This window comes from Lactuca serriola, chromosome 8 (genome assembly GCF_051521515.1).
Source record: "Lactuca serriola cultivar US96UC23 chromosome 8, Lser_US96UC23_V15, whole genome shotgun sequence".
Lineage (NCBI taxonomy): Eukaryota > Viridiplantae > Streptophyta > Magnoliopsida > Asterales > Asteraceae > Lactuca > Lactuca serriola.
In genome coordinates, this window is record NC_136415.1 from 34,715,130 (window position 1) to 34,728,076 (window position 12,947).

Genomic DNA, 12,947 nt, shown 5'->3' on the forward strand with positions numbered 1-12,947 from the left:
TATGTGGTATGATGAGGGAACTCACTAAAATTTGTGCTTATGGTTTTCAGTTTTGGTTTCAGGTACCTCTTCGTCGAAGGGGAAGGAGCCGGCAGGGTAGCAGCGCATCGCACACACATGATTCCACATTTGAGATTTCTGAGATTGTACTCTGACATTATTACTATTTGATCATATGGTTTTGAGACATGTAACTGTGGTTTATGAATTCATATGATATCAGTAATGTTTTCCTCAAACAAATTTTATAAGCACTATAATTAAAACATAAAAATTTTGGTCTCGATTTTTGGGATGTTACAATAACCATATCCCTGTTGTGGGGATCATAAAGGTCATGACAGGTGGTGCAGCCCCTCCGCCACAAATACTTTAAAAATGGAGGAATTAGGGTTTAAGGTATATCACTGTTATGGGAGTACTGCGTGCTATGGTCCAGGGACCATATGTACATGGAAACCTGAGTGAAATATTTTACCTTTAGAATCACAAGCGAACCTCAAGGCTCGACATGGGTTAAACCATGTTGGCATGGAGGAAGTCAATGTGAAAGATCCCATTTACTATGAACACCGTCCCATCGAACGTTGAAAGCATAGGTGAGATCATGCTTAGAGGCAACACAAGAATGAGTGGGTACTATAAAAAACGTGAAAGCAACTAAAAATGCATTTAAAGGTGGATGGTACAAAAGTGGAAATCTAGGAGTTAAACACACGGATGGTTACATAGAACTAAAAGATCGGTCTAGTGACATTATCATATCATCCGGTGAGTACATTAGCTCAATCATTGTGGAAGTTGTGATCTTTAGTCATCCAAAAGTGCTTGGGTGGCAGTTGTTGGAGTTCCTGATGAAGTGATGATCGTTTAGGGGAAGTGCTCTGTACATTTTTTAAGTTGAAAAAAAGGATATGTCGTGGATGCTAATAAAGTAATAAAGTATTGACGAAGTCGATTACTAGAAAATATGACCCCATGAATTGTGGTGTTTGATGATTTGCTTAAAACATCAACGGGGAAAACACAAAAGGTTGTTTTGAGGGAGAAAGCCAAACTTGTGTACGAGCAAAAATTGTTTTTTGGCTAGGTGAGATTTATAATGTTCTGTTTGACTTATTATAATAAAATATTATATGACATTATGAACGATTTGAGTCGTGTCTGTTTCATTTATCTAGGGGTGTGTATGGGGCGGTTTGGTTCGGTTATTGGTCAAAACCGAACCATAACCATTATATTTGGTTAATGTATTTCAATAACCATTAGGTAACAGTTAATATTGGTTTTGGATAACGGTTTTCGTTGGTTAATGATTATGGTTAATGGTTAATATCGGTTAACCATAATGGTCCAAAAATGACATAAAAATCAAAATATTTTTCTATAAAAATTGAAAAACATAAATCCATTGTTATAAAAAATGAAAGATTGTGTATATATAACTATATTGATAGAAGATTACTTATCATATCTAATTCCAAGTGATTTCCCTTTAAAATTTCAATTCTCAATATATTATATACATTATACTCCCTCTGTCATCTATTTATTGTTCACTTTTAACTTTTGAAGTATTTATTATTTAACTTTGACCTTAAATATTCTTATTTGTGTTATAAATTACTTGATGAAACTTATAAAAATAAAAAGACATTTTAAAAAACAATTCATTCATATATTTTGCGTCAAGTTATATATATTAAAAACATAAATGTTTAACGTTAAAGTAGAAGAATAAATACGACAAAAGTCAAAAGTGGATAATAAATATGGGATGAAAGAGTATTTAATATTATATTATATTAAAAATATTTATTAATATTATTGGTTCAGTTCGGTTAATAGTGTTTCGGTTTTGGATGAAAACTATAACCGAACCATATGTATTCGGTTAATCAAAATTAGAAACCGCTTCATATATTTTAGTAATGGTTTAGTTATATTGGTTAATTTGGTTATGGTTCAGTTTTTTGGTTAATATTCTCACCCCTACATTTATCCGTGACGTGATCATATCTTTAGATTTATATTGTAGAGTAAATTACATTTTGGTCCATGAGTTTGGTCAAAAGTTCCAGTTTTGGTCTCAAATAGTTTCTTTTGTAATTTTAGTGTCTATTCCAATTTTTCATTATCATTCAATAAAAATAAAATTATTTGACTAGTTGGTTGAATAGGTCGAGAAAGTATACATGTCAACTTTTGTTTTCGACGTATGAGCTCCGTTTTCGACGCGTTTTATATCCACGTGAAATTATCGATGAGATCTACAACTTTTGTTTAGACTCAGTCGGATAATTTTCACTTTATTTTTAAAGTTAAATTTTTACAGGATTGGACTGTTAAAGTCTGTGTAAAAATCATATATCTCTTTCATACGGTATTCATTCTCGACTGTCTTTATATCGACGGATAGATATGGACGAGATATTCGACTCTCATTTAGATTGTTTTTCCTAACAACCGATCGATCTTAATTTAAGTATCTGTGTTGTACACGTGATACGCTAAAACTTCTAAAAATCATAATTTTCTCATACGAAATCAAATTTGTGCGTTTTTTTATATGTATGAATTCGCTTTTACAATTACTACAATTTTTTTTTCAAGACTATCTGTCCTACATAGTCCTCTATCGAAAAGTCTATTTTACATATTCAGTCATTTATACTGCAAGACGAAAACGGGGTGTTGTATTGGCAAGTACCATTCAAAGCACCAATTGTATAACCAAGTTTCATGAAATGAAAAAGACAGTTACAAAGTTCAACGGGGTGTACAACAACTTGAAAAACCAAAGAAAAAGTGTAAAAAGTGATGCGAACGCTTTCGATACAACACTTGAAATATTTAAAACCGACAATATTAGAGGCCGTTAAAATTTGTCGATGTTTGGAAGTTTTTATCCAATCACCAAAAATGGAAAGAGTCTATTGAAAAAAAAAAGGTGGTTCAAAACGAACAAAAATTTGTGAAACAAGTTACATGTTGTTCTCGGGTTTAACTTGAACCAAGTTGACGAACTTGATTTCGAAGATATAGTCTACCCGATTGGTAGATATAAGGTAAAAAAGATAGGTCTTTGTCTAATGCATCAAGACCAAGAAGAAAAGAAATTGACTAAGGAAAAAAAAACATAAGAGAAGAAATAAAAATGTGAGAAGTAAAACAAAAGGTCGCGATATAAGATCTTTAACACGAAACAACGACATCTTTCGGGAGACAAACTTGCTATAGGTTTGAGGCAAAAGAATAAATTATGAAAGTAGACTTATTTTGTATTTTTTTTAATTTAATTGTCGTTTTCAAGTACGTAATGACTTTTAATTAAATTAAAAAATATTTTTTTTATTTTAAATATTAATATAATTATTAAATTATATTTTAATATATTTAATAACTTTTAGATTTAAAGTATTGTTTAAACTAAATGCTAAAAACATTTAGTGTCAAACGATGTTTTTTGTTTAAAATGTAACGTTTTATTAAATGTTAAAAGTTAGAATTTTTGTTTAAAATGTAACGTTTTATTAAATGTTAAAAGTTAGAAGTTTGCAAACGATACATGCCAAACATACCTAAATTTTATGTGTGTTTTTGTTTTTTGAAAAATCTCTAAGAAACAAAATGATATGGATACTCGTTGGATTAACAATTTAATAACGTCACACAGCCAAAACCCTAATATATGCTATTGACGGGAAGAAAAGAATTTTGTTCGTTTGACGAAAATGCCCTTGACCTTAATTCACTGTAAATAGACCAATCGCGGGACTCTCCACTTTCAAAACCCTTCAACCGCAACCCTCGCCGCCGATCACCACACGATTCTACAGGGAGACAAAGAATCAGGCCAGGATGAGTCGGAGCCTTGGGATTCCGGTAAAGCTGCTGCACGAAGCTGCCGGACACATAGTGACGGTAGAACTCAAGAGCGGTGAAGTTTACAGAGGAAGCATGATAGAATGCGAAGATAACTGGAATTGCCAACTAGAAAACATCACTTTCACTGCTAAGGTTAGTACACCTGATTCTTGATCTCAATGCAACCTGTTTGTAGTTTCTAATTCCTCGCTTGATTTATCTCTTCTCGATTTGCGTTTTCTGGGGTTTCGTTAGGCACTCGAAACCTAATATTTTTTTTTTCGGGGTGGCTCTGCAAAGGGTAAAATTTTATGATTGTATACAACCAAATGCTGGCACAATTCGGGAATGTTCCTAAACCCTATACCATAAACAATATCTTCAAGAATGTGCTTGAACCCATAATAATTGTGTTAAAATAAGTTTGCATTGACAGTACCTCCACTGTATAGCAGAAATTCAGATTATTTTTATTCATAGAGAAATTCTATCTAATTGTCTGGTAGAACAATATGAAATTCTGGAAACTATTTTTCGAATTATATCTGCTTTGGAGATTTACCACCATTAGGGTATATGACCATACTCCTTTTCGTTTGTGTAATTTTCATAGTCACGAAAATGGATTAAGATTTCATAGGTCTAGCAGGTTTAGATTTTGGAGTGCTCTTTTTTGTTAGTCTAGATATTGATATAGGCCAATATATTGTTCTTCTGTTGTGTTGGTGTGTGACTTCCATTTCCTAGTTGCAATCACCAATAGGTATTGTTTCATGTTTTCCACTGTCACTATCTCTTCTCTTCCATGGAGTTACCGTTTTGTATACCATTATCACTGACTTCTCACCTACAGATAGGATTTTGAAGCACTCAGATTAGTACCCTCTTTAATTTTCTTGTATATTCCAAGGTTAATACAGTTCTCTTTTCTTACTGATTGCTTGTGTCCATATATTTGCAAAATTTCTGTGAGTGTAATTCTTATAATGTTTTGACTGGTATGTTTAGTTAATCATAAGTCATAATACTAATTACTAAACTTTAGAAATTATGGAGTGGAAGAAAATTGCAAATGACACAAGTTTTCTTGAAGGAAAAACTTCTTGTTTTGCTAGAATGTTACCTGTCACTTTCTTTATGAGAGAATATTGCATGCGATTTTAAAAATTGTTTTAGAAAACTGTACTTCAAGATCCTTGTCTGTTAGTTGTTGTGTTGCTTTTATGAAACATTGTTACTATAAGAAACATGTCATCAGAAATATGTAGAAGATATGAAGCATAAAGCTAGTTAAACTTATGGCTGAATGGGTTAATCCAGTTTTTGTAAGAAACAACCATTTGTAGCTGTGCTCAACATATATACAAAACTTTAAACATGAACTTTTTTTTTTCTTTTTGTGAGATTAAGTTTATATTCTTGAAAAGCATTTAGCTTGATATTGTTGTGCACATTTTTAGGATGGGAAGGTGGCTCAACTTGAACATGTCTTCATTCGTGGCAGCAAAGTCAGGTTTGAAATGATTTTTTGAGTACAAGTTTTCATTTTTATACCCTTTTTTTTCTCTCTCTATTTACAATAATATTTTGTTTTTTCTTACACTATTTAGTGGAAATGTTAAAATATTCCTAATAAATAAATCTTGCAGGTTTATGATCATACCAGACATGCTTAAGAATGCTCCTATGTTCAAGCGTTTAGAAGCTAGAATTAAGGTAATTATTATTATTATTATTATTGCTATTATTATTTTTATTATTATTATTAATGTAAATATTTTTTTTTTGTTTTTTCAGGGTAAGGGTTCAGCACTTGGTGTTGGTCGGGGACGCGCTGTTGCTATGCGAGCTCGAGTAAGTATTACAGTTAATTTGAAAAATAAATAAAAAAACAAGTGCATATATTTTTATTTTTTTTTTGAAAAATGTTATTTGCATTTTTTATTTTTTATTTTTAAAGTTGTTGGAAGTAATGGAGTAATGGTTATGCAGGCTCAAGCTGCAGGGCGTGGAGGTGGGCTTCCTGGTGGTGGAAGAGGAAGGTGATCTGATCTGTTTTAGAATTAAAGTAAAATCAAATATTTGTATTATCAATTTAAAAAAGAAAGACATGTTTTGAGTAAAATCAGGTTTTCCATTTGAGTATGTAAGATTTGAATCGATGTTTAAATTTTAAGAGTGTATGATGCCATGTTGTTTTAGATATGTGAGTCGTATAAATGTTTTGAAAGAGCAATAGAGCAAAAAAAGAAAAAAGAAATAAACCACCTTTTTTCTGAATTTGAACCTGTTAAGTTTGGGCTAAATATAAAAAATTAGGAATGTACTTTGAAAATAAGACACAAATTAACACTATATTTATCTTTCCAAGATTTAAAGAACAAAACGACCATTTGTTTCGACAATTTCGTAGGGTTTTGAGAAACGCGTACTATGAAATGTTTAATATTTTTTTTTGTGATAAATTTAGAATCGAAAAGAAAAGAGATAGGAAAAAGTTAAATTTAAAATATAAGTGAATGTTGCGTAGTTTTAGATTATATTCTTATTAAGACATTGTAATTTGATAATCCACTATAAAAATTGGGGTTAACCAGTTTAAAATCAAACTTTTTCATCCACTATGAATGTTCTGAAATTAGCTTTTTGGAATACAAGGATAAACTGATTATTTAGTTTCATTAAGTCAAGACCATATGGTATAAAACACTTTATCCAAACAAACATTACTCATTAGGACACCTTACCCATTCAGAACTTAACAATGAAAAAAAGAAACAACCCCTTATCCATAACATCAATTTAACTGTCACAATTAAAATCCAAGTAATTTAACAAGAATCATTCTAAAAAACAGAATACACTGACTAAATCAGATAAATACTAACATCATAATAGTAATACCATAACTTTTCGTTCCAAAAAAAAAAAAATCCTGAAAAATCTTATTCATTTCACCTTTCACATAAAAAGGTAAAAAACCAATACCTTTTCAAGCAATATGTTGTGCAAGACTCAATATCTTAACATGCTTTTTCTTCCTCAACTCATGTGGGACAGGTCCAAAGACACGTGTCCCAATAGGCTCACCTTGTTTATTCACAAGCACAACAGCATTATCATCAAACTTCACTTCACTTCCATCACACCTCCCTTTTTGCATAGCTGCCCTAACAACCACACCATAAACAACCTGCCCTTTCTTCACTTTCCCACCAGGTTGTGCTTCCTTCACTGATGCAACTATCGTGTCCCCTAATCTTGCCCCTTTCTTCCCCTTTAAAGCTTGTATGCACATTACCCGTTTTGCCCCTGAGTTATCTACAACTTTCAGATTCGTCCTCATCTGTATGAATGTCCTTATTTGCTGTTGAAAAGTACAAAAAGATTCAAGATTTTGTAAAATGGTTTAAAAAGGTTCAAACTTTATACATTAAAGTACAAAACCTGAGTTAAGAGATTGTTGCAGGTGGCTTCTTGTGATGATGATGATCTTTGGATACTGGAAGACAACAAAGAATGACCCACTATACAAAATAGGTCAGAAAGAATCATGAAATGGAAAAGTTTGTTGAGAGACAAGATTCAAAACTTACCACGAAAACATTTGGAAAAAGAACTTGCTGCCATTTTTGAGCTACCTGTTAATGTCAGATGAAAGTTTCGGAGTTAAGTTTCATGTTTTCTGTTGAGACATTTCATCAAACATCTCATGGGCGTAACTTTGTTAGGTAATGTTGATCCATCCTAGGGCTTTTCACAAGACAAATATACTAATATATTAACGTGTTCAAACAAATTCACAATGTAGAAATCCAAAAACTCCAAATCGATTGAAGTTGAGTTAACGAGCTGTGCTCCATTTGATCTCACACCATTGATACCCAGCAATTTGTTGGTAAATCAAATTAAAAAGCGATATCAATTAACAGAAAACTATCAAAACGACATATCTGTAGTGGGAAATAAGTAAAAGTGATAAACAAATGCTGTGTAAAAGAGAAATCGCCCAGGGATCATCAGGTAAGCTGACGTTATAGAACAGCCTACTAAGGTGTCGCGGCTAAGTTGTTTAACAGTTAACATTGAGGTTCATATATAAATTGGTTCATGGCACGAAATTCACAAATTCATGACTTCAAACAAGCGACAAAAATTAAAAGTGAGAGCCTATATACACTGATCCAAACAAGTAATTAACATATAATACACCATAATACTAATCCAACAAGTAATTTAGGGTTTACAAAATAAAAAAGCAAAATTAGGTTGAAACTTACTTGAGTTAGAGAGGTGAGTATGGAAGAAGCCGAGACAGAGCTTCGTGTTCTGGTCTAGTGTTCGTGTCCGATTGTTCTTGATATTTGTTGGGCCTAAAATTATTCATGTATATAAAACTTTTAGAAGCTAGCCCAAATTCTATGTATTAAAAACTGATTTAACATAATCCAAAAACCCATTGACTCATTGAGGGCCTTTGGTGCCATAATTGGATTTTAATAGGCTTCGAGCGGATTTTAATGGCACCTGTGAGTGTATATAATACTTTCGCAAAATTATAGTCTATTTTTTTTTTTCCCAAAATAATAGTCCACTTCTAAAAATGAATAACATTTTTATCAAAATACCCCTTCATTATTACTTAACCAACTAAGCATTAAATGTAACGTAAGAACAAAACTGTCAGTTTATTAAATAACATTAGTGGTAATTAATGTTTTTCAGAATCTGTGTGTTTTTTGTCTGTGGACAATAATATTGGGACGGAGGGAGTAACATTTATTTTTAATCGATTAGTTTTTTCTAATTCAATAGATAAAATTAGACATTGGTCTATTTGATTTGTTAAATTATACTGATTCAGTACAACTATCAAATTGTTTGTGTTTGGTCCTGTTTGGTTTTCATTTTCTGTGTGTTTTAGTCTTAGTGACTTTTTTTTTCTTTTGATAAGGTGGTTGAGTTGATGACTGATTGGGTGTCTTCCTTCTCGGGATATGTATCCTTTAAAGGGTCCCACAGATTTATCGTTTCCGACTCTAATAGTTGGTCTACCAGTGATATGATTTTCTCATTGGTAGTGGGTGGCACAGTCTCTTTTTCGTCAACCTCCAATACATCCTTTACAACTTCCATGTCATCCTTCTCTATTTCTACTTCTTCCTTGACAACCTTCTCCACTTCTACTTTTTCCTCCTCCTCCCAGTCTTCAAATTGCAATCTTGGGTCATCAAAAATTTTCCCATCATTCAAGGTAACGGTAGAAACGGTATGCCTTGGGTCCTCTTCAGTCTGCGATGGTAATTTGCCTTGAGTTTCCAATATACTCACAGATTGAGCAAGTTGTGCAATTTGTTCCTCTAAGCTTTTGATGCTAGCTTTGGTTGTTTCCTGGAAGATTTGGGTAGTAGTTGCAATACTTTTCACAATGTCTTCTAAGGACATGCTCGAAGTTTCAGCTTGTTGGGGAGGTGCAAAATATGGTGGTTGGAACTGTGGAATTGGTTGGTATTGGTCATTTCCCCAAGCTTGGTATGGGTTTTGGCATTGGTTGTTTCCCCACCATTGATCATGTTGAGGTTGATCATAACTCCATTGATTTGGCCAGTAGTAGCTTCCCCTTTCCTTCACTTCCTCTCATTCCCTTTGTAAATATGGACACATGTTGGTGTCATGTCCATTTTGAGTGCAAAAATCACAAAGGATAGGTTTGGGCTACATACGCTGGTCATTTCCAATCATCATAACAATTTGGGCTAGCTCAGAAAGTTGGTCTTTAATGTAAGGAGTGTTCATCTCCGAGCCACACTTTTTGTTATTGTTTTTTTTTCGTTTTTTTATAGAGATGTACCTGCTCACAAAAATCTCGGTATAAACAATTAATAACATTGTGTCCCCGGCAACGGCGCCAATTTGTTAGGCGTGTCAAACCCAACAAATGATAGGGGTACAATAGACTCCAAATACACTGCTTTAATGCACTAAAAAAATAGTACAAGGCAAGCAGGGTCGAACCACAGAGACACGAAATAAAAGTTTATACCTCTTTGCGCAAGGTACTTTTGTCACAAAGGGGGATTTGTTTGCAAAAGTCAAATAATGAAAATAACAATCAACTTTGAAAAATGTAGAAAATGAAATAGGTTTGTAAACAAGTTGTAAAAGTGCTTCCAGTTCTAGTTCTTAATGCTGTCATTTAACCTGATTATGACTTGATGTAATTTGTGATTGCTAATCTAAGTTGGTACTGAAAGATATTAACACGCTCTAATTACTCTCGCTTGCCAAATTATCTAACCAAAACACGCTCTTTGACTAGACCTAGCTTTACTAATTCAACCTAAACACGCTCTTAGATTGTATTGAAAAACTGCATTAAGTCTTGTACAAGCTTCCCAACAATGTTCATTTCTTCTCATACGCTCGAAAGTGTGAAAACATGTGATTAATGTTCTACAATAAGGAAACCTATTGTTTGTTACCAATCATTAACTTTATAGAACGATTAGGTGCCCTAAAAGTTAATTAACTACACAAAAATTCAATCCATGGAAGTGGCCAATCAAACACAAATCAAGTTTAAGGATTCTAGTTTAAACAAGAACATAATCAATATAATAGAATCACAAATGAAACATCAAATCATATGCTTCAAGTCAAGCAATCAACATGTTTTGAACAAGAACTAGAAACTAGGGTTTCTTAGCCACACATGGCTAAGAACAAATCAATCAAGGAAAAAGATGGAATTGGAAATGTTTAATGCTTACAAAATGAAATCTAAAGTGTTTGTAATGATTAGATCTTCTCAAAAACACCAAGAAATCGCCCAAAATTGCTCCAGAAACTGTCCTCTCCGAAATGACGACATCTTCACTTGTTTTTATTAATGTTCACGTGCTTTCCATAAGGCCATGCGTTTTTAGCATGGTCATGCCTTTTGCCTATGCGTTTTTGGCATGGCCATTTGTTTTGACCATGTGTTTTTGGCATGACCCATGCTTTTTGCTAAAAGTCCAATAAGTCTTCACTGTTGGCTCTATCTTTAGTCTAGCTTCACCATGAGTCATGCTGCTCTAAATATAAGATGAGAAAAGACAAACATGACCCATGTCAGTGTGACAAGAACCGTGCTTCAAATGTAATCCTTTGCTATGATGATAATGCATAATGACTCGGGTTCTGTCTTCTTGTTCTCTTCCATTGCATGACCGGTTCATCTTTTTTTTATGCTCCCAAGCTCCATGCTTCCAAGCTCCACGCTCCATAATGCCTGCAAAATAAATCAAAAATAGTGAAGTATCAGACATTCTTAAAGAAATATGCAATTGCCCTAATAATTAACTAAATACAAGAATTATGAAGTAGAATGCTATGAAAGGACGGAAATAAACATGCAAAATAGGTGCATAAAATGCACCTATCAATTACCTTTTATAGTATTGTTTAATTCTATAAATCTGAATTTTCTAAAATGTAATTTGATATCCTTATCTTGAATTCATGATTGATTTTATATTTTAATTTAATTAATTGAATATTAATTTTGAAATTTTTTAAATATAACCTAGTATTTTTGAAAAGTTTTAAAAATACAACCTTATATTACATGTAACATTAAAAGGTTATATATATATATATATATATATATATATATATATATATATATATATATATATATATATATATATAAGACAACTCGGTCGAACCACTAGTACGTCTCATTCACAAAGCCGATCTATAAGGGGAGTTTAAGGAAGCAACCTATAAAATGACCGCCATTAGGTATCCACTCTTACCCGCTGCTCCCTTGATTGGTGGAGGGTCGTTAGCCGAACGAATTTGATAGGAGAATCAATTCTCATTAATAAGTTTAATGAAATTATAAAGTAACTAATTTTTTTTTTAAAAAAATTACCAATCTTAGTTAATTTAGGAAAAATGTGAATTTGATGCTAATCCATGAAATTACACATTGCACTTTATATAAGTTGTTAGTGGAGCGTGTGTGGTTAACAGGCACACTAATATGGACTAATAATGGGTGGCAATGGGTGTCTCGTAAATTATAATTGATTGATGGAGCGCGTGTGGCTAACCGACACATTAACTAGATGATAAATGACATCGAGAGTACCAAACTAATTTGCATGGTTATTCACATCTTGTTTGTGATCCTCGGTATCACAATCACAAATGGAAGAGCATAATCGAGATTAAACATGCCATTGAATAGTTCAATGAATCTCAAAAGATATAGGAATTTCATTTAAAACCTAATTCGTTTAAATTTTGTTTTTCGTGGTGAAATTGGTAAATCATCATTTACCTACCTTTATTTATTTTACAATTAGATTACGACATGCCTTTTCTAAGTTGTGAAATGTCTAGTTGAATCCTAGCTTTAATATTTCATTTGAGTGTTATATTGAGGAATATTCTAATCTAACCAAAACTTGTCCTTCTTCTTTTTCAAGATGTCAGCTCCCAACGATGCTTCTGGTTCCTCCTCCAACAACAACTCCTCCAAAAACAATTTCTCACTCTTGAACATCCGCTCGATGGTTACCTTTGATGTCACCAATTACAATGATTAGATGCTAAACATCTAGATGGCTCTACGCTTTGAGGACAAGGAGTATATGCTCGAAAAGGAACTCTTCGAGATTAATAAAACAAAAGCTACTCCTGAAGAACTAGCTGAGTATAGGAGGCACTATAATCATGCTACCAAAGTGGCTTGCATCATGGTGGCTACTATGACTCCTGAGCTATAAAGGTTCTATGTGGATTACTGACCGTATGATATGAACAAGGACTTGGTGAAAAAGTACCAACAACGAGCTCGTTAAGGGAAATATGAGGTAGTAAAGTCTCTCATCACCAACAAGATGAAAGATGGAGAGTCTGTTAATAGTCACTTGCAACGAATGCAACGATACGTGGAACGCCTGGTGAAGCTTAATGTGAAATTTGATGAGGAATTGGCTATTGATATAGTCTTGCACTCATTTCCCAGTTGTTATGATCATTTTATCATGGATTATCATTTAAACAACCAAGAGACCACATTGGCTCAA

General features: G+C 32.9%; 2 protein-coding genes and 1 pseudogene across 2 annotated transcripts; 2 read left to right on the forward strand and 1 right to left on the reverse strand.

Moving 5' to 3' along the window:
- The first annotated feature begins 310 nt into the window (after window positions 1-310).
- Window positions 311-1,090, forward strand: LOC145066785 (butanoate--CoA ligase AAE1 pseudogene; annotated as a pseudogene).
- Window positions 1,091-3,726: 2,636 nt separating this feature from the next.
- On the forward strand, window positions 3,727-6,068 carry LOC145070501 (small nuclear ribonucleoprotein SmD3b-like). The gene is made up of 5 exons (XM_079017441.1): window positions 3,727-4,020; window positions 5,328-5,380; window positions 5,517-5,583; window positions 5,665-5,721; window positions 5,860-6,068. Exons 1-5 carry the CDS (start codon window positions 3,862-3,864, stop codon window positions 5,911-5,913), a joined length of 390 nt encoding a protein of 129 aa, XP_078873567.1. The 5' UTR covers window positions 3,727-3,861; the 3' UTR covers window positions 5,914-6,068.
- Window positions 6,069-6,632: 564 nt separating this feature from the next.
- Window positions 6,633-8,269, reverse strand: LOC145070878 (large ribosomal subunit protein uL14mz-like). The gene is made up of 4 exons (XM_079017837.1): window positions 8,148-8,269; window positions 7,464-7,508; window positions 7,315-7,394; window positions 6,633-7,234 (listed from the first exon to the last, which is right to left on the reverse strand). The coding sequence occupies exons 2-4, from the start codon at window positions 7,495-7,497 to the stop codon at window positions 6,860-6,862; spliced, it is 489 nt and encodes a 162-aa protein (XP_078873963.1). The 5' UTR covers window positions 7,498-7,508; window positions 8,148-8,269; the 3' UTR covers window positions 6,633-6,859.
- Between the last annotated feature and the right edge of the window lie 4,678 nt (window positions 8,270-12,947).